A 22,712-nucleotide genomic window follows, 5' to 3' on the forward strand; every position below is an offset into this window, starting at 1 on the left:
AGAGTTAGGCACACAAAATATATCAATTATTCTACGTGCAGAAGTAGCAAGCATTGTGAGAGTTTATCCAGCACAACAAATTCAAAGAAAAAACTGGTTTAGAAAGGGGTCGTTCACTGGGACTCAAAAATTAGTCTTCACTATGTATGGAAAATGGGTTGATGGGAGAGAAGAATAGTCACGATGCAAAAAAAATTCCTCATTCAGCCATTCAAGGGCAGATTCAGGATTTTTTTCTGGAGTGGAAGAAGGGGGGGCACAAGGGTCTGACAGGTCTTCTCATATTTGAAATAAAAAAAATTACAGTAGAAAATATTCTCTTTATTTTGATATGAAAGTTAAAGATATTAAATTAAATAATTGAGGCTCCGTCCCAGTGAGAAATGGGTAGTGGGATCCACGTGGAACCCACGTGGAGATGTAACGTGGATACCACGTGTTTTTGGTCGTGGAATCAACGTGGAACCCACGTGGAAATTTGGTGGAAAAATTAAAACAGCAGTAGGTGCTGTCCTAAAACCATTAAAACCTCAACCACTCTATATCTAAACCTTCTCTATATGTGTCTACGATTTTTCATGTGCTCTCATGGCTGCCTTTCCACGAATTATAGAAAAATAGAATGTGCGATACATTTTCACATAACTAGCGTGGTTTCAGGATGATAAATGACGCAATGTCACCAGAGAGTTAAGTTCCACAAATTAGAAATTCTGTTTAACATTTAATGCTAATCACCACAAATCCACTTGAAATCAACGTGGATTCCACGTGGGTCCAACCACTCAATATCCACCACGACCAAATATCCACCACTCAACGTGGATTCCACGTGGGTTCCACGTGGATTCCACCACCCATTTCTCACTGGGGTAATACACAAAATAAAAAAAATGGAATGATAACTGCAATAAAAATCTTATCTATTTTTTAAGCATCTGAGAGGGGGCACAAGCCCCCATGTCCCCACCTAAATCTGTCTATGCAGTCATTCTCTCATGATTTTATCATAAAAAAATGAAAAAGTTACTTTCGACTTTTTTCAATGAAGATGATAATTAAGAGCATTTTCCAATGCATTAAATGGAATTAAGAATCAACTAAATGGTATATGAATTAGAGGACTTAGTCAAGAAACTAGCCTAATTTTTACCCACAGCTGTAATTCTGAATCATGCTCGTTGATGCTCTGATGTCACATGATATATCTCGAACAGAAGAGCTTTCAGTTTCAACTTATAAACTGATAGACATTTTCAGATTAGCAAATACTTTTGTGCTGATATCATGAATACAATATCAATTTCTGAAAACTATCTGCCATTGAAATAGAAATGAAGACAAATTTATTTGGAAAGAAGAGCTTGAGGAGCTATTTCCAGTGGTAGTAGGATCGATGCTTCCTTTCATAAAGGTTGTTTATGTAACAACCTTTCAAGGTTTTCTAAATGTAAATGAACTCAGAGAAATAGTCATTGTTAACTTCCCAAAAAGTTGAAATAGATGTTTTCATTCTTTTTTGTAGCAAGCTGGTACCTATTTTATATGAATTATTTGCTTCACAGCAGTGATAGAGAGAAATATTATTACTCAAGATTATTCAATCAAGCCACTACAATTCAACAAATGCAGTCAAAAATTCGCTGAACTAAATCATGCTTTATTTCCCCTTGTGGCACTAATTCTTCCACAGTCATGCAATTGCATAATACCTTCAATGTACTATTGGTATCATTACGATTCTGGATATCAGAATGTGTGGCATTTTCCCACTTGAACCACTCTATGTGAGGATGGAGGTCTGACAGGACCTCACAGTGGAAAGCTGTTGAGTGGCCCACAAGTACTGATGTGTTCTTCGGAGGTTCCGTGAAGATAGGCCGATGGTGAAGCCGTTCTATTGTGTGAGGATACACATATGTAGATAATCACGAGGAACTCTAATTCATAATAAAATAGTAACTTCAAAGCTAATCAATGAGGCGAACATAGAGTTGAAAAGATTATATGTAATTAAAAAAAACACTCATAAAAGGATTGTACAATGAATATTAAATGAGAAGTGAATTCCCAAATCAAATTTACAGCAACAAGCACCACAACCATAACCAGCACCACAGCTAAATAATACCAAAACAAAACAACGAAGACAATTTATTGGAAATGTAGCTATCTTTTTAGCTTATCTGACTGAATCCACTTTAACATAAGAAAGCACACTGCACACATAAATAAATAAATATATTTATATATATGTAGTATAAGCACAGGGGACAGCAGAATGGTAAAAGCCACCACCATAATATACTGCACATGTATGTGTAAAAGGAGTCTGCTTCCAGAGGAAAGACGAAAGAAAGTATGAATATTATCATCTAGCATCCAACACACTAACCATAAGTAGTATACTAGCTTCTGAAACAATAAAATTCATATAGTCACAGCTGCCACCAATAATGAAGCAAAGTAATGCTCCCTGTAACCCTCCACCTAATAGATTTGGCTGTGACAAACCTTTAATACTGTGCCATTCGGTATGTGCAACTCCTCCTCTGATTTTGCACTCCCATCCATGGGATACATAGGAAACATGTCTAATGAAACACGAATCCACTGCATATGAGGCTCCAGATCCGAAATTGGAGGGCATTCAAATTTTACATTAGATCCTGGGGTGACAGTTTCGTTACGTGGATACCCTTCCTTTATGTAAGGCTGGTGCGGGTATCTCTCTGGAGTTAAGCCAAAGAATTCTCTTTCAGGAAATTGACACTTTGCACAATAAAGTTACCTTCCAGCATCAAACCTCAAAATGAGCTATGATTATGATACACAGCTAATAAAGTAATATCTAAGGTGATACACAAATACCCACAAGAACTTTGTTTCCAGTCTAATGATATGGCAAGTTAGGTACCTAATGGATGCATTCACAAGACAAATGGATATTTCAACTTCATGGCAAATTATTTATTATAATATTTTGATTACTAATATGCAGTAAAATGGCAATCTATTGCCAACACAAAAACAGTTTTGATGAAAATATTAGTTGCATATTTAATGTATTTGTAAATTGAAATACTGGCATTTTCACCAAAGCCATTTGGGCACAGCAAGATGATGGCTGTTTCAAAATAATGATTGGGGCACTGCTTAAAATAACAATGCTACTAAAAAAAAGATATAAAAATAAAACTCACCGATGATTTCGACATAAAAGGTGAAGTCAATGCAACCCAGAGCATTGCATACCAAGCAAGTGTAGTTTCCGGAGTCACTTTTGACCAATTCTTCGAGAACAATTGACCAGCGATTTGTCTCAATGAGTCCCAGCTGTCTATCTAGGTATTTTCCATTCTTGTACCATGTTACATTTGGTGAAGGGTTTCCTGAAGAAAATATTAACAAAAATATATCAAACAAACAGTACAAGGGCATCGAATGAAATATTTCAGGAACAAAAGTATAAAATAATTCACTTATTCATTCGAAGGCAGGTTGCAATTATATTAAAAGATAGGCCTACATATCTTGTTTACCAATAATATTTTTCACATTCACTATGTTTCATGATATGATTTTGTGTGTCAAATATGATGATAGCCATTACACTAATTTAATTGTACCAGGACTAGCCTCCGTGATAGGTAACTTTATGGAGTCAACCCCAATGCAAAAATTCCATGGAGAAAAAAATTATTCACTTTGACCAGGATTCGAACCCAGATCCCCGAGGATTTCCGGTCGAGTACTTTAAATTTCCACAGAGGAGGATGACACCTCCATAACTTAACTGGCGAGACCACTGGCTAACTACCAGAAATTGTGGGTTCTGGGTTCGAATCCTGGTCACGGCAAATGATTTTTCTGTGTGGAATTTTAGTTACTACACATTACGTAACATATAATGCTTCTCAGTTGACTCACCATCAGCAGGACATTTGAGTTTGAGCATGTTCCCGGCTGGCTTCACAACTGTCCGATACATCTTGTCCATCCTATGGAAGACGGGAGGCATCTGCCTCCTGTCGGGGTCCAACACGCCAGGGGCCAGAGAACCACCATTGGAGGATCCCCTGGGCACTGCAACGTAGGGTGGGGCCAAGTGTCCCCCTCGGCCCCCCTCCTCCTCCTCCTCCCCATCCCCCTCTCCTTCCTCCTCATCCTCCTCCCCTTCCTCCTCCTCAACGTCCTCCGTCACATCCTTGTTCTCGTCCTCATCGTACGAACTCTTGGAAAAAACCCTCCTGCCCTCTTCCTCCTCCACCTCACGTGCTTCGTCCACAAGAGACAGGGAGGGAGGTGAAGTTCCACCTGACAAAGACAAAGCACGCAAATAATAATAGTAATTTAATAAATAATAACTTAGTCAATGTCATCACATTCCAAAAATATTTATGAAGGTAAGCATATCAGGTAACATATTAAGGTAAACATATTAAGTTAAACATATTAAGGTACATATAATTAAGGTAAGCATATTTTTACCATTATCAACATGATATGTATTATTCATTGCTAAGGTTGCTTCTTGCATTATGCAATCATCACATTTATTGAAAAATGAATGTGATAGTCTTCAGTTGACTTTTGTGGTACTTAGCAACCAAAAAATTATTTATGTAGTTATGTTGAGAGTTTTATAAAATAAGAAAAAAATCATTTTAAGTGTTACATGACATTACTTCATTTGCCATTACAGACATTTAATTTGTTGGTTTATTGTGCATAAAACTGTTGTGTATAATGTGGTGCCAACCAGTGGCGCCGACTCCATGGGGCCTGAGGGGGCCCGAGCCCCCTCAAAGATTCGTTTGGGGGGGCGGAGCCCCCTCAATAATTCAAGAAAATAATTAAGTTGTATTATGCCTTGTGAAATCACAAAAATATATTGGTGATTTTTATTTCCCATGCTTGACGATAGTTACCTTTTAAAATAAATTCAACAATGAGTGTTGAAACAAATAATTATAAGGTTAAGCAGGTTAACTGAATCAAGTGTTGTGAATCATGGTAGTGTTTCGGTGCTGCGACACACTTTCAATTTAACCTCTTCCTGGGGCAAGACCTCCGATATGGGCCCCCCCAATATTTTTTATAAGTCGGCGCCCCTGGTGCCAACAAGTATTTATAAAGAATGAATAAGAAGACCAATCCTGGCAGATTAAATAGCTTACTTCTTATTGCTTAAGCACTCAGAACATAAATAGGAATTAAAACTAACCATTTCTTTTGCCATTGTTGACAACTTCCAGCCATATACTGCTGACTCCCCTTTCTCCATTTGGACCCAGGACAACACATGAGTACCATCCTTCATCTGATTTCGAGACACTTTCCAGCACGAAAAATTTAGGATTGTTGTTTACATTGCCATCTTGCCGAGCACTGCTTTTGGACCGCTGGAGATAAAAAAAACAATTGTCGCATAAAAACCTTTAATTATGATATCTATTGCACAGCACAAGGTCTTCTCTAATGTAAGTATCACGAAAATAATCAGAGTGGACTAAAATGAAAACTGTAGGAATAAGAGAGCATACAAAAATATTTTTCAAAATATTCAGAACAACTTCTCATTGTGGCATAAATTCATCAAGATGATTTTATCCATCTCAATAATTGTTCTTTTTACAATTTCTCCATATGATATACGTAATTTAGAAATGAATAATTAATTTCCTTATAAATTATGTTTTCAAGTGATATTAATAGTCACATTTTGAAAATAAATATTGATGTAGAGGGAATCAAGATCATATAATTATGATGTCTTGTGCTGAAAGGCAACTCAAGAAGAAAATTTTGAGGGCCTAAGGCTTGAAATTTTCAAGACATTATGATATCTGCATGAGGATGTCTAAATTTGGGATTCCTATAAAGGTTGATCCATCATGGAAGATGTTCAGTCCCACATAGCAATGAATGTCTCGGTGATATCTCAGAGAGGTAATATGTTCAGAAAATAATTCTTTACGCATCTGAAAGCCTTCAACTCCTCCCATACCTATTTTTGGAGCAATTCTGAAGTTGTGATTATTAAAATCGTGGCATTTAATGTGGAAATCTTATTTTAAAAAGATCTTTATTCATCACAAATTTATCTTCATGATGTTTAAGAAAAGTAGAGGGACAGATCCGCCATGAACTAAGACCTCTCAGACTTCCTGACAGGTCTCAGGTCCATCTCTCATGAGACACTTCAGGGACTGAGCTAGAATTCTCACGTGACATCTCAGAGACCATTTTTTTGGACATATCTTATTGGAAATTTGGACATATCTATTTGGACATTTATTTGGACATCTCGAAGAAGTCTCAGAGATGTCTCCGTAGGTCTCTGGAATATCTCTGAGATATCGCCTGTGATGTTCGAGATGTGTCCGAGACGTATTCCTGCTATATGGGGTACTATTACAAAGGCTTAAAAACGAAAGCGTATTCACAATGCTCACCATGACTTCAAGCTTTTTCAACATGGAGTAGTCATCCAGAGAGCTCGATTCGTTGGACGGTGAAAGAGAAGCCACAATTTCTGAGCCCGGTTTGCGAACCCAGAGCACTTTCTCCCTCTTTCTCTCCTCCTCATCATGCGAGAAGGATGCCACGCCACAATTGAGCACAGTTCTGGCACCAGCCAGAACGGTCCTGTTGGGCGCCGGTGACTCTTCCACGCTTCTGTGGTCCATTTCATCATTAGGGAACGTTTCCAGGCTACGCACCAGACTCTGGGCAATCGGTCGTCCTCCGGAAGAGCTAGAATAGGCAGGGAGAGCCCGGGTTCGAGCTCCGCTTCTGCTCCTCACGGTCAAAATTGCGTTCCTCCACGATGACTCTTTGCCGCCTTCCTTGAGGATTCGGCAGGAATAACGTCCTTTATCAGCCTTCTGCACCGATTTTATCCTAAGCCTGAAAGAAAGAGTGAATAATGGGGGTAGGAAACGTATTTCTTTTTAAACCTACAAGAAATGAATTACAGCAAACCCTCGCTGTACGATGTTAATTTGTTTCGCAGGACTGATCGTAAAGCGAATTTCATCGTATTTTGAATCGGTTATAGATCTGCGCATTTATAGCGCATCAACACATGTAAATGCTGCTACGTTATAAAATGTGCTTCGTTGACAAATAAGGTGCGAAAATACATGATCGATTAAATTTTGGATGAGGTCATAATTTTTTGCAAAATACGCGCATTGTTTGGAAGTTCAATAAGTAAGTGTCCGCTTACGATGCCCCAAAACAGCTATCCCACACCCTTCACCCCCTTGCGCTGAAATGAACATCCGATGCCAAATCGTGAATGTAGCTCGTCATAAGATTTTCATAATTTTAACACTACTTAGGGGAACAATATATATATTTTGAAAGTTTAACAACATAAAAACGTCCATAATATACATAAAGAACTCCTATTTCATGAAATATGAGCTTTGGAAGTAATAAAATGATTTTATACGAGTAGCGATAGCTGTGTTCTCAATGTATTTAACCAGATACTTCACAATATGAAATAAAAATCACTTTTTATTTCACTGTTCTACGTGGATTACAAACGGCAAAATATCATTTAATTACCTATCATTCCTTTAAAAAAACACGGGAAAAATAAATAGAGGATAGGAGCACAATATTTAGAAAATAATTTGAAAGGGAAGAGATTACATTCGCATAAATTCAAGATTGAAAAACATTTAAGCAACTCGAACTAAAAAAGGGAAGATCTGCTATTTTTTAAAGCGGTTATTATTTATTTCAGCACGTAAATGGTAAGTGAATATAAGATAATTCTATCATTGGAACTTACCATTGCTTCATCACTTTTACGTGGGCCGATTGCGTGGATCGAATGTTTCTCCCATTCAACTGCCACTGTACTGTGTACGGAGAATCCGAATAGGGCGGAGCACATCTCAACTTGAGCTTGGATCCTTCATCCACAGTCAACGGCGTGGTTCCTGACTCTGCAAAGAGAAGAATCGCACATCATTAGAGACAAATTGATTGAAAGAGAAAAAAATAAACTAAGTAAAGTTTTCCCTAAAAAAATCACAAATAAAAACAAAGTTTTACACAACTTCTGAGCCACTATTATAAAAATTCTTAACGCATAGAGAGTAAAGAGTGGTGCACCAAGAGGAGAACCCAAGCAACAGACATAAAGTCACCAATGGATCGATTAGACAATTACCTTTGTACGAGATTTAAAGAGTATCGCAGTCAATTATTTGCTCGAAATCTTATCGTACCGCCGTCCCACCAGTTTCTTTCCCAAATAATCAAATGACTCCGGAGCTTCGGAGAAACACGCAGTACTTGGTGAAATGGAGATGGGATCGTCTTTCATTTACTCGCAAATATTTAGAAATGGGTAAGTAATGGGTTGTGCCTTATTATCCTAGTATGCAGTCAATACATGAAGCATAACGGAGGTACTTCCAAGGGTCATGTCTGACAAATACCACCAATACGAGTTCCATCAATGATGAATTGAATCGAAAACAGTTCGTTCAAAGTTTCTCGTATAACTCGTATCTTCCGAAGCGAAATATGTACATGAAGACGCCAACTAGTCTGTAATTATAAAGTTATCCTCACTGCATAGGACTTCAAGATATGGATCCCTCTCAGTAACAGATGAAAGGCCTGGAATAACGATGGGAAAATTTTTTTCACCTCAGTGGATGGTTAGGGTCGCATGAACAGTAGAGGCGAGGGCGAAACGCTGCATATAAGAGTCAGCGGTCAGGTTGCGAAGCGGGGGTGCAGACGTCCACTAGGCTGGGCTGTCTCCATCCCTATTAAGACATTTTAAATCAATTATCGCAACAATGGAGTCTGATTCCGCAGGGATGGGGCGTGTACACTCTGGGACACCCAGAACTACCCATCATCCCGTGGATTTCCATCACGAATGCACAATGCAGTCTCTACTCTGATGGACAATCTCACCACCATTACCATTACACGCCTGAAACCGCCACGCAAAAATCTTTATCAAGACATTAGTAAAACGTCAGGTATTAAACAAACACTGGCGTGTGATTTTCATAGAAGATACTTAAAATAAATCGTGCATAGGGCGTGTCATACTTTGGCGATATTAAAACATTGCGCCGAGAGTAAAAAAAGTATAAAATCACATATTACAGCATTATTGATCAAAAGGAAATATACAAATCTGAAATAATATTTCGGTAATTTTCGCCTTAAATTTCATCCCGTCTAGAAAGAAATGAATCCATTTCCGCTCTTCATCGCGTCTTTCGGGGTAACACGATGTCTTACGTATGACCCAGGCGTATTGGAAATACTATGACAGGAAAAGTAGTAATAAACTCAAATAGATCACCGGATCACCATTTGTTTCATCAGAAAATTCAAAGAGTAGAAAATCTCCAGGAAATGTTTCATTGAAGATATAATAATCTCTGTTTTTTGAAATATTACTTTCTGCTAATTTTTCAATCATCGTATTTCTAACGCGTGTCCCGGTGCCCCCCTTCGAAATCCACTTGTGCATATCAACGTGATTTATATAAAAATCGGAGACGTTTGCGGACGTGAACATTTATTCCCGCATCCTCACAGTCGAATCCATCCGCTCACTTTCTTCACTTTCCCATCCAATGCAAACATCCCTCCGGATGAAGAAACCCAACCGGTCACATCCACTTGGTTCCGCCCGGTGCCATTGGGTTGTGAGCGAGGGTAGCATTCAAAGTGCACGGCACAATCTTTGTCGCCCGTGGATGGAAGCCCAATTGCCTAGGAGGCGCTATGCATGCAGAGGACGAACGTACGCGAGCTTCCTGTAATTCAAGTTCCCCCTCCCGACCCAACGCCGCCTTTGCATTTGCATTCCAAATCCAAGTTCCGAGCACAAGCACGGAGAGCACAAGCGTGAATTCTCAATCCATCTTGACTCACTGGACGACGCAATCAATCCATGGACTTCTAAGGACCTCCGGATAACTTTCAGATCGTATACAGGCGATATTATTTCTGAATCAATTCAACGGTATGGGACAAGATTTTTGTAAAAAATTATAAAAATGAAGAAAACCAAAAATGTTATCATATATTCTTCGACATTAATTACATACATTTTCCAGACTTCGGCATTATTTCAATAATTTTTTAATTTCATCGAAAATTCCATTTTACAATGTTAAATCGAGCTTCCGATAACCGTGTAAAAAATACAGAGCTAAATTCATTTAATGATAAAAATGAAAAAAAATATTCAGATAAAAATGTTATCATGTATGTCAATCTTCGTCATTGCGTGCATACATTTTCCAGCTTCGGCATTATTTCAATATTTTTTTAAATTTAATCGAAAATTCCATTTTACGATGTTTGATCGAGCTTCCGATAACCGTGTAAAAATTATAGAGGTAAAACAAGCTGGAGGAAATCCTGTTCTAAAAAGAAATGAACCTACGATAATGAAGGTGACAGTAAAACGTTCAACTTCAACAGCAAAGCCTGAAATTTTTTCCCGGAAGTTTTGGGAGTAATTTATCGGAAATTTGCCGCTACAAGTGGCACTTAAACCTCGTGGTTCGGAGATATTCTTCTTCAATGATGAACTCTTTAATTAGCGAAATCAAGCTTTCGACATTCGAAGACATCATCAGCAGGTCCCTAGGGATACAATATGATAGACGAAGACAGCGGCAAAGCAAACCCAGATCCCATTCAATCGGCATAAAATCTGAAATTTAGGAGGATGCTCAACAGACTTATTGTAGGAGAATGTATTTTGGACGGTATGATGGCATGCGTAGGTTCACAAAGAGTTTTTACTTGATCCACTGCAAATGTTTTTTCTTCCGAATTCTTATATATCATTCTCATTAACTTTCCGAGGAAAAGAAAAAGATTTGAACTGATCACTACCCTTCGGTCTACGTCGATTAGGGCAGGCAATTAGTCACATCTACAATAAATTCCTCCCACACCATTTCATAAGGGACGAATTCCTTTCTACTTGTTATCTTCCTCAACTTCACAGCATCCCTCTATCAGAAGAGTTGTCTGACGAAAAAAAATCTCTCTTGAAGGCTACACCAGCCTATACAGCCAACGCTTTTCGAAAGCATTGGTAAGGGGAGTCTGTCCTTCCACGACAAAGGCGCCACGCAGTGCAGGGTAACCTAGAGATTTGGACCCTCCTTCCCCAACTCTGTCTCCTCCTACTACCACTGCACTAAACAACACCATTATGTTTTTCTCTACACAAGGGTTCCGACCATCAACCCTCATCAAACGCCAGTCATTATTGTAATCTTAGAACGGTGGACGAGAGAGTGATTTTTTCTCTCAATCTCTAACCCTTCGGCTGACCGACCCCTCGCTCCCATGTAACTTTGGATATCCGTCACGCATACTGCCACGCGTAGTTTGATGCGGGGTTGGCGCTTCAATCATGTATTTATTAAGATGTAATAGTGAGCCGTAAAAAAATCAAACGCTACAACTCTACATGGCCGAAGAACAACTTCATATTTAAGGCAATTAAGTGGCTGATTTATTCGTTCTTCTGTCAGAAACCGGATATTAAAATATGTCGTACTCAGAAACTGTATTTGATTGAAAATATTTATGCCTCGACGTTTCAGGCAAACATTCATTCGAAACACTTGTCCAGCATCACGGTAGATGTTTGCGCTTGTAATTTATATTTTTAGCTTGAATACATGCATAAAAGTTTTCATCATGAGCATATGAGGTAAATGCAACGATATGTTGTACGTGATGCCCAGGAATTCAACAGGATTGGCAATGATTTTATTGGGTTGGACGGTAGGATAAAATTCAGGATTTGGATGATTTTTTCTCGATACTTAAGATCCTTGATACAAAATATTCTATATCATGAATATTCTCCATATCTTCCAACGGTTACTTCCTGCGTACAATCCTCACGTGTACAAGGCAAAGAGTACATTCCTACTTACAAGAAACTGCATTTTTATTATTGCTGCGCATGAACTCCTTTCCGCTAAATAATTGTTCATTTTGGCACGATAGAAAGTCAAATACCAATGGGAACCAACATGAAAATATGAATTTTCCAACTTAGTCAAATGTGGATGCAAATGAATTTCGTAGTAAAAAACTGTCAACATCAATGATGAGTGAGGGAAAATTAACATGTAAAATCAAAACTAAGTATTTACAAACAACCGGAGGGGGTAATTCGATATTACATCAGAGAACATAACTAATAATGGGCAGGGGGAGTAAATTATAATCACGCGTTTCAAATATAGTCTTGAAACACAAAAATGAAGAGAAAGAAACACAACCCTCATGAATAACTTGATCTGTTCTCACCAAATCTGGTATCCCATCGCCTGAAAGTTTTGGAGGTTATTTTTTGTTGGATCGACAAGTTTATGGCCTGATGATTTCCACCCGTATGAACACGACAAGGTTTTGGGAGATCGTTTGAGTAACCAGAGAGAATTTTGTTGATCAAGAAGACACGGAAAGGAAATGGAAGAAGTGGAAAAACGTATGGCTTGCGAACTGTGCGCGCATTAGGAATTAGTCTCTTGCGAAAAATATCTCTCTCGATGAAGTGACTTCAAACGTAAGCGCGCGAATATTTTAATTACCGAATAGAAAAAAAAGCGACATTCCGACTCAAGACTGAACGACTCTGTCGGCTCACACCCCCGGTTGACAGCGATGAAATTGATAGGTCGATAGGAACTTATTCGTAATATGAGACAGGGCAAGACCCTCAGATTACCAATCAAATAGCTAGGCACTTTTTCATTGGTAATCTGAGGGTCTCTGTGTATGAAGTCTAATGAGCTATGTACTAATCTGAAGTATAATTAACCAGGTACTTTCCAAGCGCCCTATACCATCTAAAATAATTACGATGAATAAAAATAAATCCGAGTTTTAACAATTAGCTTGCAAATTAATAACGCAGTGAAGATAAAATGACGATAGAACACAGTAAAAAGATAATAATATATTCTAAAAATCAATTCCACACACATTATTAGCAGAGTGTGAATTTACCAGCTTTCCCACGAGTAGATTGATATTGACTGCTTGAATGTCTTCCGAATCTCATGTTACCTCTTTTTCCAAGCTACTTCGAACTTTTCGAACAGTCTTGATAATGAAATCACTATACCAGGGAACTTTCTCTGAAAAAACATGGAATATTAACGAAAAAACTGCAAATAAAATTATTATAAACTACAATTACTCGAAGTAGACGGTAACGTTGCTTCAAAAGGACATTAAATTGTAGCGGCGATCAAGGAGGAAAATTTGCAACACCATTTCTCTTCATTCATCGCGTATTAGTTAGAAATGCATTTAATACTTTAACAACACTTGTTGTCATTCATAGGCAACGTTTGATCCTCAAAATCTAAGTTTCTACGACATCGTAACGCCCTCACTGATATGGCGAAATGATAAATGAAACTAAATGGCAAATATTAGCGAGAGATTTTTTTTTTAAGATTCAGTGATATACGAGCCTCATCACATGTGGTTCCGATAAATACTCGAGCTGTTTAAGCCCAGAAATCGAGGGAAAAAAACAAAAACTAATCTTTGATGCTGAGAGATCGCCCTAGTCGTTAATGGCCCGAGTTTTTCGCACCACTTTTAGCTTGCCCGCGAGGAGACCCTTTTTAAATTGCTCCTTGTACTCTTCCACCAGACCTCCCAAACGCCGACCCGTGCGATGGATTGAAGGCCGGGGAGTAAATAGATCCACTTGGGTTTGTGTACGTGTTTACGTCCTCCGTGCTGGCCGCAAGCGAGAGTCTCCAGGCCATGAAGGCAGCCATTCACAAAAAAAATTTGCGGTCTCCAGCCGTGCCTCCCGAAATCTTTTACGTCCCCATCCCCATTCGTGCTATTTATCCCAGATTTTTTTCATCGCCTACCGCTCTGAAATATCTCTCCATCTTGTTCCGTTTCGATAGAAAAATACCGATCCATCCATAAAAAATATCATCCAAATATCTGGTGACCTACTGCGAATCAAATTGTAATGACTCTCTAAACACAGAGAAACGTGACCTCTCCCAAGTATTTCATTTTCGAGTAAAATTCAAATAGCCAATTCAGATGAACGCAAAATGGCTAAATTTCAAATTCAAACGTTCTTCAGATATTTCGACAGGGAAACAAGCATGAAAATAGGCTGGCAGAGTGAAAGATGCGGAAAAATACTAAGCTAGCCATCATCAGAACGTAAGTTAAGTGACTACGGTAGCTTAATTGAGAGGAGAGGTAATCCAGGGCAAATTCAGAAATGTAAATACGCTCCATCATTATAGTTTCCCATCATTCGTAGCAGTTATTGGACTGGAATACAATCCATATCAAAACCTGGAGATGTAATCCAGGCTAAATTCATAGAAATAAATCCTCTCCATCATTTTAGCTTTCCCATCATTCATAGCAGTTCCTCGGCCTGGAACATGATCCATATCAAAACCTGAATATTAATCCTCTCCAGTACTTAGCTCTGAAGCAGATTATTTTTCAGCGACACTGAAGTTTATCGTCAAATTTTTCTCACCATCTTCCCTTCATTTCCTTACAAGGGGAAGGTTGGCAGCTACCTTTCCCCTCCTTTCTCCTTCTACCACAACTACGTAGCGATCTCTCGCGCGCGCCCGGGCCCACAAGATTTTCGAGAGTGTTTTGGCGTCCTCGTTTTTTTTACTAGTTCGCGGACACGGCGCTAATGTAAATTTCCTGCCGCGGCCCAAACTCCCCGATCCCTCGAGGCGCCAAACCCTCCTCGCATTTTCTCTCTCTCACTCTCTCGCTATAAACTTCTTTTTTATTTTGCTTTATTTAGTTCGGCTCGTGGAGTATATTTAACTCCACACTCGTGTTGAAGTATTCTTCAAACTAGGAACGCCTTTCATCCCCACTGAATGCGATCCTTTCACACATTTTTTTGTGAGTACGGTCGTCTGCTTCGATTCCACGGTGGAAGCGTTCGCTTGCTCCCAGAGAGGAGGCTTGGTTCCAAATATTTTGCGCACGTGATATTATTCCGATCTGAACCGAGGGGGCGATGGACGTGTTTGAAGTGCCAAAGAGCCTTTTCAGTCTCTTTAGGGCTCTTTTTTCCAATTTCCTGGGAATAAAGAGACTGAGTGTATACCCACCTAATGCACTTGGTTCACGGAGATATAAAATCGATGCTTGAGACGAAAATGCTAATCGGCAAGAGCCAGAGCCATCTTGAACTTAAAAAAACTGGGATGGTCCACTGATATAGCGGGATGAAAATAATGGGAATACTGTAGTTTTAAGAGGTGAAAACTTAATTTGCAAATTGCATGGTATTAATGCAGTTTACTACATAGCCAGGAGCTGTTCCAAATCCAAATGGTATATACTATTCTCAAGATGTTAAAACTTAAACGAATGGTACGTACAACGATAGAGAGAAGACAAGTCGGATCAGAAGTCATATGACCATAAATATTCGTAATTTACTCATACATCAGATGCCTTTTACCACGTGAGTTTGTACAATTTATATTGAGCAACAAATATGTAAATGAAGGACTACGATCTCAATATTTGATTACAATTAATCCGCGTAGAATGTATGATATTATCTAACCGCTAATACCATATTTTATACATTGAAGGCCGCTTCTAACTGTGGCAGTCAAAGCATAGTGAACGGTATCACTCGACAAAGTGTTTAGACAAGAAGTTTGTCATAAAAAAATTTAAAAAGGCACGAATAAGTTAAAAAGTATTCATATTATATCTAAATAGATCAAGCGGTATTTCGCGAGTGGATCTATACTTCCTACACTGCATTATACCACATTTTTATGCAGTGTACCCTTCAAATACCACATAAAGAGGGGTGAAAATAGCACAAATGCGATGCATCTAGTTACGTTTCTCTCATTGCCTCTTAAATGATGCGTTGAGTTACGTTACAACCTGGCATTCGGTTATCGCGCAATAAACCAAGCTCGAGAGAGTTGGGCTCGATAGGATAGACGCCCATCCGTTTAACAACCAGCCCATCAAGTATCATCGGGGCTGTGAGCTCGAGATAAGAGTGCAAGTGAACAACACGGATTCCACACCATTTAGTCGGGTCGAAGAGACTACCCTGGCGGAGGAGAAAAATGCTTCGAAAGAAGTGGAGGAGGACAAGGGGGTTTTGGTTGCTGGTTTCGGTAACAGTGCTGTCACAGCTGCGTGCTGTGATGGCTCTATTGAGAAACTCTTGCTATAAACAATCGCAGCAAATTGATATTAAAAACCAGAGCGATTTCTTTCGGTTGCGGGTCAAGATTAACTTGGGCTACGGCCGAAAACTGCCGACCAAAATTATGAACAGAAATGGTCGACGAAATTGCAGGAATGTAATTCATGACATTCTTTTTTTCTCAACATAAAACTTAACACTTTACCTGCCGCGTGAAAACAAACGCTGGTAACTAAAAATCTCGGTTACCTATTGAGAAACTTAAATTTTCAGAAATTTAAGACAAAAGTAACTTTAAAGAGTTTTTAACTAAGGAACCTCTTATTAAAGTTTAATTAACTAATTATGTTCCTCTTTAAAAGTTTATGTTGCCAACTGCACAATCTCCACATTATTTGGAGAACAGAATGCTCTCAATTTTAGCTGATTAATAACTTCCAGAAGCCTAGATTTAGAACCTACTTTTTTCATAGGCATTACTAGGAAGTTAGGGGTATGAGGATGAGGGTTGAGGGGGTTTGTGGGGGGTGAGGGAACGGATATACGGTGGAGGGGCAGCTTCCTCGACTGACAGGCATCTGAGGATAATGGAGGATGGGGCCATGTGCTGTCCAGACATTATGCTGCTTCGACGCCTACCTCCCTCTCCCAGCCTTCGAAATCTTCTCACTCAATACGTGGATTAGCTCGCTCCGTGCACCCTCAAGGTCCCGATTAAGCCGCAGAATGTGCACGGACGCCTTCCTAGGATCACTAAGGAGTGACTCAAGACAAGATGACATCAAGATTCAGACGTCCAGGCATTATGCATGCTCCGCGAAATCTATCTCATGCCAGCGACGGAATATTATCTCTTTTGTCACAATCCAAACACGTTCGCATCTAATCGAAACCAAATGCGCCGTTCCCTTTGTCTTCTGCAATTCTCTTACGGTATCCAGTACCCACACACGAACGCCCGATTGCACTTACATAGAACCGGTTCGTGCCATGAAAGGGTCACGAACACGAAACTAAAACTGTGGAAAATAAAATGCATAAAATTCTTTTTTTATTTTTTATAAATGAATTCTTTTTTTTAATTTTAGATAAATTCTTATAGAATTTTATTGTTCCTATCATAATTGAAGGAAGTGCATCTCACGCTATAAAATAAATTGAATAAAATCAATCAAATGCATCATTCCGTCGACGAATATTGTTACATTAGAGGATTCTCGAGTCCGCCGCTAGAAATGTTGTCGCTCCTTGCGCACTAAAATCTTATGTAAAAATCGCCATTCGCGGCGCTACCAGTCGCCTATATCCACTTTTCCCGAAGAAATACACGGCAGTAATATGTGACTGAGCCAATAAATCATATTAACCACACATTTAATGCATGTAAAAAGATTTTCAACTAAAAAAAGACCACTTCTACTAGTGGCGCCGCTTAATAAAATGCCCGCGAAACGGCAACAGGTATAATAACGCTTAGAGCAATATGCACAGTTTTATTTCCCTTCATCGCAGGTCGCCATCGCATCTCTGATAATCGAAACCATTGACGAACATTTCTATTAATCCACGAAAAAAAGATGAATAGTTACATGAAAAGTTTGGAAATATTTTTTTCATATAGCATACGTAACTTCGATATTCATGTACTTTTCTACCCTTCGGAAATTGATATCTACTTTTCGGCCATTTCAAAATTCAAAGAATGGGTAAATTTAATTTTAAAAAGCTATTTGTAATGCGAAGATGTGGTTCTCTCCATAAAAAATACAATGAAATGTACGAATCAAGTATTTTTCCCGTGACAAGATGAAGAAGACGACCGTTTCACCGTTTGCATTGTTTTTCGCGTGTTCTTCTTCACTCTTTCGACCGTAGAAGATAAAACCTTCCGTTTAAACAATTTTTAATGATTTATTGTTGTAGTCAAATAAACAATGAGTAAAACCATAAGTGACAAGACCCTTTAGAGCTTCGGCAAAATTTCATGTCAATGCTTAAAGGCCAGCGTTCTATCCTTTTTGCGCCGATATTAGGTCGAGGGTCGACGGGAGAGTCTGCAAACATGCAACAACACATGCGCCTGAACACGATTTTCGTCGCTGTAATTAGAGAAACCCGATATGGACGTGGAGGAGGAGAAGACCACACGCGTGTGACGACGACGCAAGACTATGAGGAGCATGGAAGGCCCCCATTTGACCCCCATTCTTCTCGAAAGACAACACATCTTCGGAGACGGCCAAGTTCCGGAGGAGGGCAGAGACGGTGCAAGATTTATGCGAGGCCAAAGCTCCCAGTCCTCGAGGGAGAGAGAAAGTAGTAGTTTGGACCCCAGTTCGTGAACCGTTTGGGCTGCAAAGGGAGGGAAGAGGGGGGCACCACCTCAAAAGATATATCGCGCCTTAATAGGTCTCCCGTCGTGGGCTTTTTCAGGAGCATGGACACGAGAACGATAACGGTGGCCTTCGAGAGGCAGCATTCATGACTTCATCTAATGAGTGATCAGCGTCATCAATCCACACGCACAATCAGCACGATTACAACTTAATACCTGCGTATCCACAGACTTTATTTATTACATTAGGAAATTTTTTACTCGAGCGAGAGAAAAGTTAACTATTTATAGACGTTCTGACAACGCGACGAAGACTTAAATATTGGAGTACTTAAAATTGGCAATGAAAATCTTCCATAATGGGGACATTGCTAATGATTGGTTATGCAAGATCTGAAAATTAAATTTATTTTGCTTTCTTATTATGCTGATAAATTGACGAATTAAGCGTGATGAAAGCGACGATCAATATCATTAATCTTACCAAGGAAAGAATTTCTTCATTATAGCATCATGTAATTTCTTTTTAAAGTAGTGATCAAATGAAGCTTTCACGGCATTTATGTTAGTGACGATCTCTCCTAATACGTATGTTCTCATAATATCCAATCAAATTTAAAAAAATAACAACCATGTAAGCATGGCAAAACAAATTAAAATTACATGGAACAAAATATTCACGAACGTAATGAAGCAAATGATCAATACCCAACCGCCTTAGTACGTAATGAAATTGCGATACTGTTTTGACGTACAGGATATGATTGGTCCTGAAAACAAAATCACCCGGATGTCGGACGCTCATTTCGTTCTTCTCCCGCAGATGGCCTATGCAGTCCCACGCATTTACAATTGCGTGGCGAGTTTTGACGAAATGTTCCTTCAAACGTGTCCATCCGTTCCACGACGTTAAAATTTTCGGACTAATTTTTTTTTCTCCTAAGGAGAAAACGCACTATTCAAAATGCTTCGAAAACAGGGCGGGGGAGGAGAGCCCCATAGACATCTGCGTCCAAACCCCTCTGGCTGCCACGTGGGAGTAATGAATGGGATGCTGAGACGCCAAAAGATTAAAAAATAATCATTTAATGATACAGCATTCCGTGTAGATCCATTACCTGTAGATTTTTGAAATGAAAACGCATAAGATATCCTTCAGTATTCAACTTTGTCTTTCAAACGTTTTCAAAATGTAATCTAAAAATTTGGGGAGTGCATAAGCAAAGGGGAACTACGAGGTTCTAGAATAGGATAAAATTGACTTTTTCCCCAGTACATTGCATAGAATCAACTGCCAAGGCTAATCTTCAGATATTAATTGGAAACGAACAGTAAGTTTTTCGTGGAATTGTAAACAGAATGTAAATAACATTGATTTCCATCCCTGTATCACAATCTTTTCCCAGAAAAGATTGCGTTGACTGAATAGTAGACATCAAAAGATGCATAGAGCGATAAATAATTCATTATTTCAGAAATATGAGTTGCAGAGGTACTTTATGAAGTTAGCGGTATTTGACGTCACTATCCGGAATCTATAAATCATGACGATGGAGAACTGAAGTCCCTTCTATACCTAATTTGCAAGCGGAGGCACTCATAAATAATAATCTCTCTTTCGGTAGCTTTGGAGAAGACCTCTTATCCCTTAATTTACCTACCAGCCTTAATTTATCGAATTAATAGAACAAATACTGCACTCGCTTTCCTCAGATTGGTTGCAAAATGACAAACTTGGCATTGTTCTGATAAAATAGAGGCAAGTTAAATCTAAGCTAGGCTTGAAGAAATAAGGGGTAAATTTCTGGGCCTATATTTATGGAAGGATTTATCCAACAGATTTACATCCATTGTTATTTCTTCTCCTAGATATTATTTTCATTTTAGCTGAATTATAATTTTAGAAAATATTTGGTCAAGTTAAAGTGTGAATGAAATTTACTGAACCCAAGGCTTACGATTATAGAAATTACATCAATTTTTACTATTATTATCTGCAGCTGCACAAAGTTTCTTACCTGAATTCATACGTATGGACATATCCTTAAACAATACCTATCCCAAGCAATTTGAATTATGAACAAGTTCAAATTTATGTATTTAGAACCTATAGACTGATTCCATATATAGTAATTCAATTTATGGAATCAATTAGGAAAGATTCATCTCAGTTTAATTTACTGAGATTTATGGGTCGGCTAGCAAAACGCCTTAATCTTTTGGCCGACGTATTTACTCGTCATATAGGAGGGGTGATGCCCGGAACAAATCTTTCGGTTCCCATTCTGGAAGTTCTAGGAAAAACGAAAACACGCCACAACCATCTATCCGAAAAAAACGATGCTGCAGTCAGTTTTTTATTCACTCAAATAATCTTTAAGTTTTCCCATGGACAGTATTTCTCTAGGGAGTCACACGGATCTGAAACACTCCGGCTCATCTTCTAAGATTCCTTAACCTTCGCCTCCCTGCCAGCATAACTCAGTACTCTCATTGTTAATCTTCTGTTTTGATTTTACATCCAAAGAATTGGATGAATATTGATGAGTGAAATTCAATAATCAGTTTAGACAAAACCCGGAATCATGTTTCTATTGTAAATGGCTCTGATCTGGTTCACTATTCTGTGATTATATTTTGAGGTATTTTTTTGATGATAGAATGTTCCACGGACGACCAATTTAGTCGTTGAAGAAGATGGAAAAATTGATTAAACCACTGGTAATATTATCCTCTAACATTTCTTCCAGCAATATAATTTCTTCTATTGATAATAACTTCATCTTTTGAGATTGTTAGGATTAAACGTGTAATTCAATATTTTTGCCAGCTTTCCAAGGTCGCACTTAAAAATGGTTACCTACTTCAAAACGACCGGAATGCAGGTAGGCATCAATTTTCCAAGCCATGAGGTGGCCGTGGTGGGGACATGTGATGCTTTTTCAATTTAATCGCACAGGCATGGCGGGAGACGACCTTGGTCGTGACAGTATGCAGCCGTTAACGCTTCTCTGCATTGCAATACTCTTAGTCCCCATCCAGGATACTCTCCCGTGCATGAGTGATTCGAATCTTTTGTCTCCTCGAGCCATCTCCATTTTCAATGTCCACCACGAGCGATAATGATAATAATGGCTGTCCCACCTACGGAAGATCACGACGTCGCTAGCTCTTTCTCACGACTCAACGTCTCCAACGTTCCCTCTTTGCCCAGTTCTCACACTTTGGCACCAATCACCCCCACCATAACGACTACGACCAGAGTAAAAACATTCCTGCTCTCACCTTAATGTACTTACTCCTTTCGTATCTTTCGCATCATTAACAAACTAGTGTTACGCACCATGCATTGGGCCAGGCATATACCCCAGGGTAAACGAATCTATTGATATGCATCGACAGGTATGACCAATTGTCATGTGCAGAGAGAGTCCCAATGAGTCCGCCACCCTAGATTCTTGTAGCCTCATCCGGTGTATCATATCTCCATACATCCTTAGGCTAAATTAAAACAAAGTCAAGTTCATAACCCAAAAATGAAGTTACTAAAATGTTGTGAGATTTTGAATTAAGCAGCAGTATTTAAGACTTAACAGTAAGAGGATAAAAAATTAATAAAATATGTTACACATTGTTTTTGAAACATTTTTTGCCTGATTGCTAGTATAACCAGTGCTGTAGTTGGGCCGGTACGGCGTACGCCCTAAAATCCAAACTCGTTATAAGCGTACCGGTTAAACTACCTTTTTAAATATGTAAAAAAATAGCCCTACTGTAAATTGTTCAATGGATATCAGAAAGAAAAATCGGAAATGATTATTTACTTGTTCAGAGTTATCTCGTGGCACAACTTGGAACTAATGTAAGAGTTGGAGTTGGACATTTCAATCGCGCCCGGATGCATAACACATGTTCAGCTGTTGGCAAATTTTGGTGAGTACCGCCTAAATTTTGTTCCCAACTACAGCACTGAGTATCATGGCACCTATACCGCCACGAAAAGAATATGCGAAGGTACGACTCGAAACATTCACCTCCCGTGCGTGTGCGATATTTGTTTCATCGTTCTGCATAACCTTGGTCCTCCTCCGGCGCCCAAAACTTTACTCCAGACTTTTCCAAGAA

General features: G+C 38.9%; 1 protein-coding gene across 2 annotated transcripts in view; it reads right to left on the bottom strand.

The window, feature by feature from the left end:
* The window catches only part of LOC124156349 (fibroblast growth factor receptor homolog 1-like), a 73,700-nt gene that overhangs the window by 9,835 nt on the left and 41,153 nt on the right, over positions 1-22,712 (bottom strand). Inside the window, exons 2-7 of one of the 2 annotated variants that reach the window (XM_046530856.1) lie at positions 7,811-7,967; positions 6,459-6,912; positions 5,228-5,405; positions 3,931-4,317; positions 3,204-3,392; positions 1,713-1,897 (exon numbers count right to left, since the gene is read on the bottom strand). In XM_046530856.1, coding sequence (XP_046386812.1) covers positions 1,713-1,897; positions 3,204-3,392; positions 3,931-4,317; positions 5,228-5,405; positions 6,459-6,912; positions 7,811-7,967 — 1,550 coding nt within the window. Of the gene's footprint in view, positions 1-1,712; positions 1,898-2,514; positions 2,733-3,203; positions 3,393-3,930; positions 4,318-5,227; positions 5,406-6,458; positions 6,913-7,810; positions 7,968-22,712 lie in introns of both variants that reach the window. The other variant, XM_046530855.1, reaches the window with a different exon arrangement.

This window comes from Ischnura elegans, chromosome 3 (genome assembly GCF_921293095.1).
Source record: "Ischnura elegans chromosome 3, ioIscEleg1.1, whole genome shotgun sequence".
NCBI lineage: Eukaryota > Metazoa > Arthropoda > Insecta > Odonata > Coenagrionidae > Ischnura > Ischnura elegans.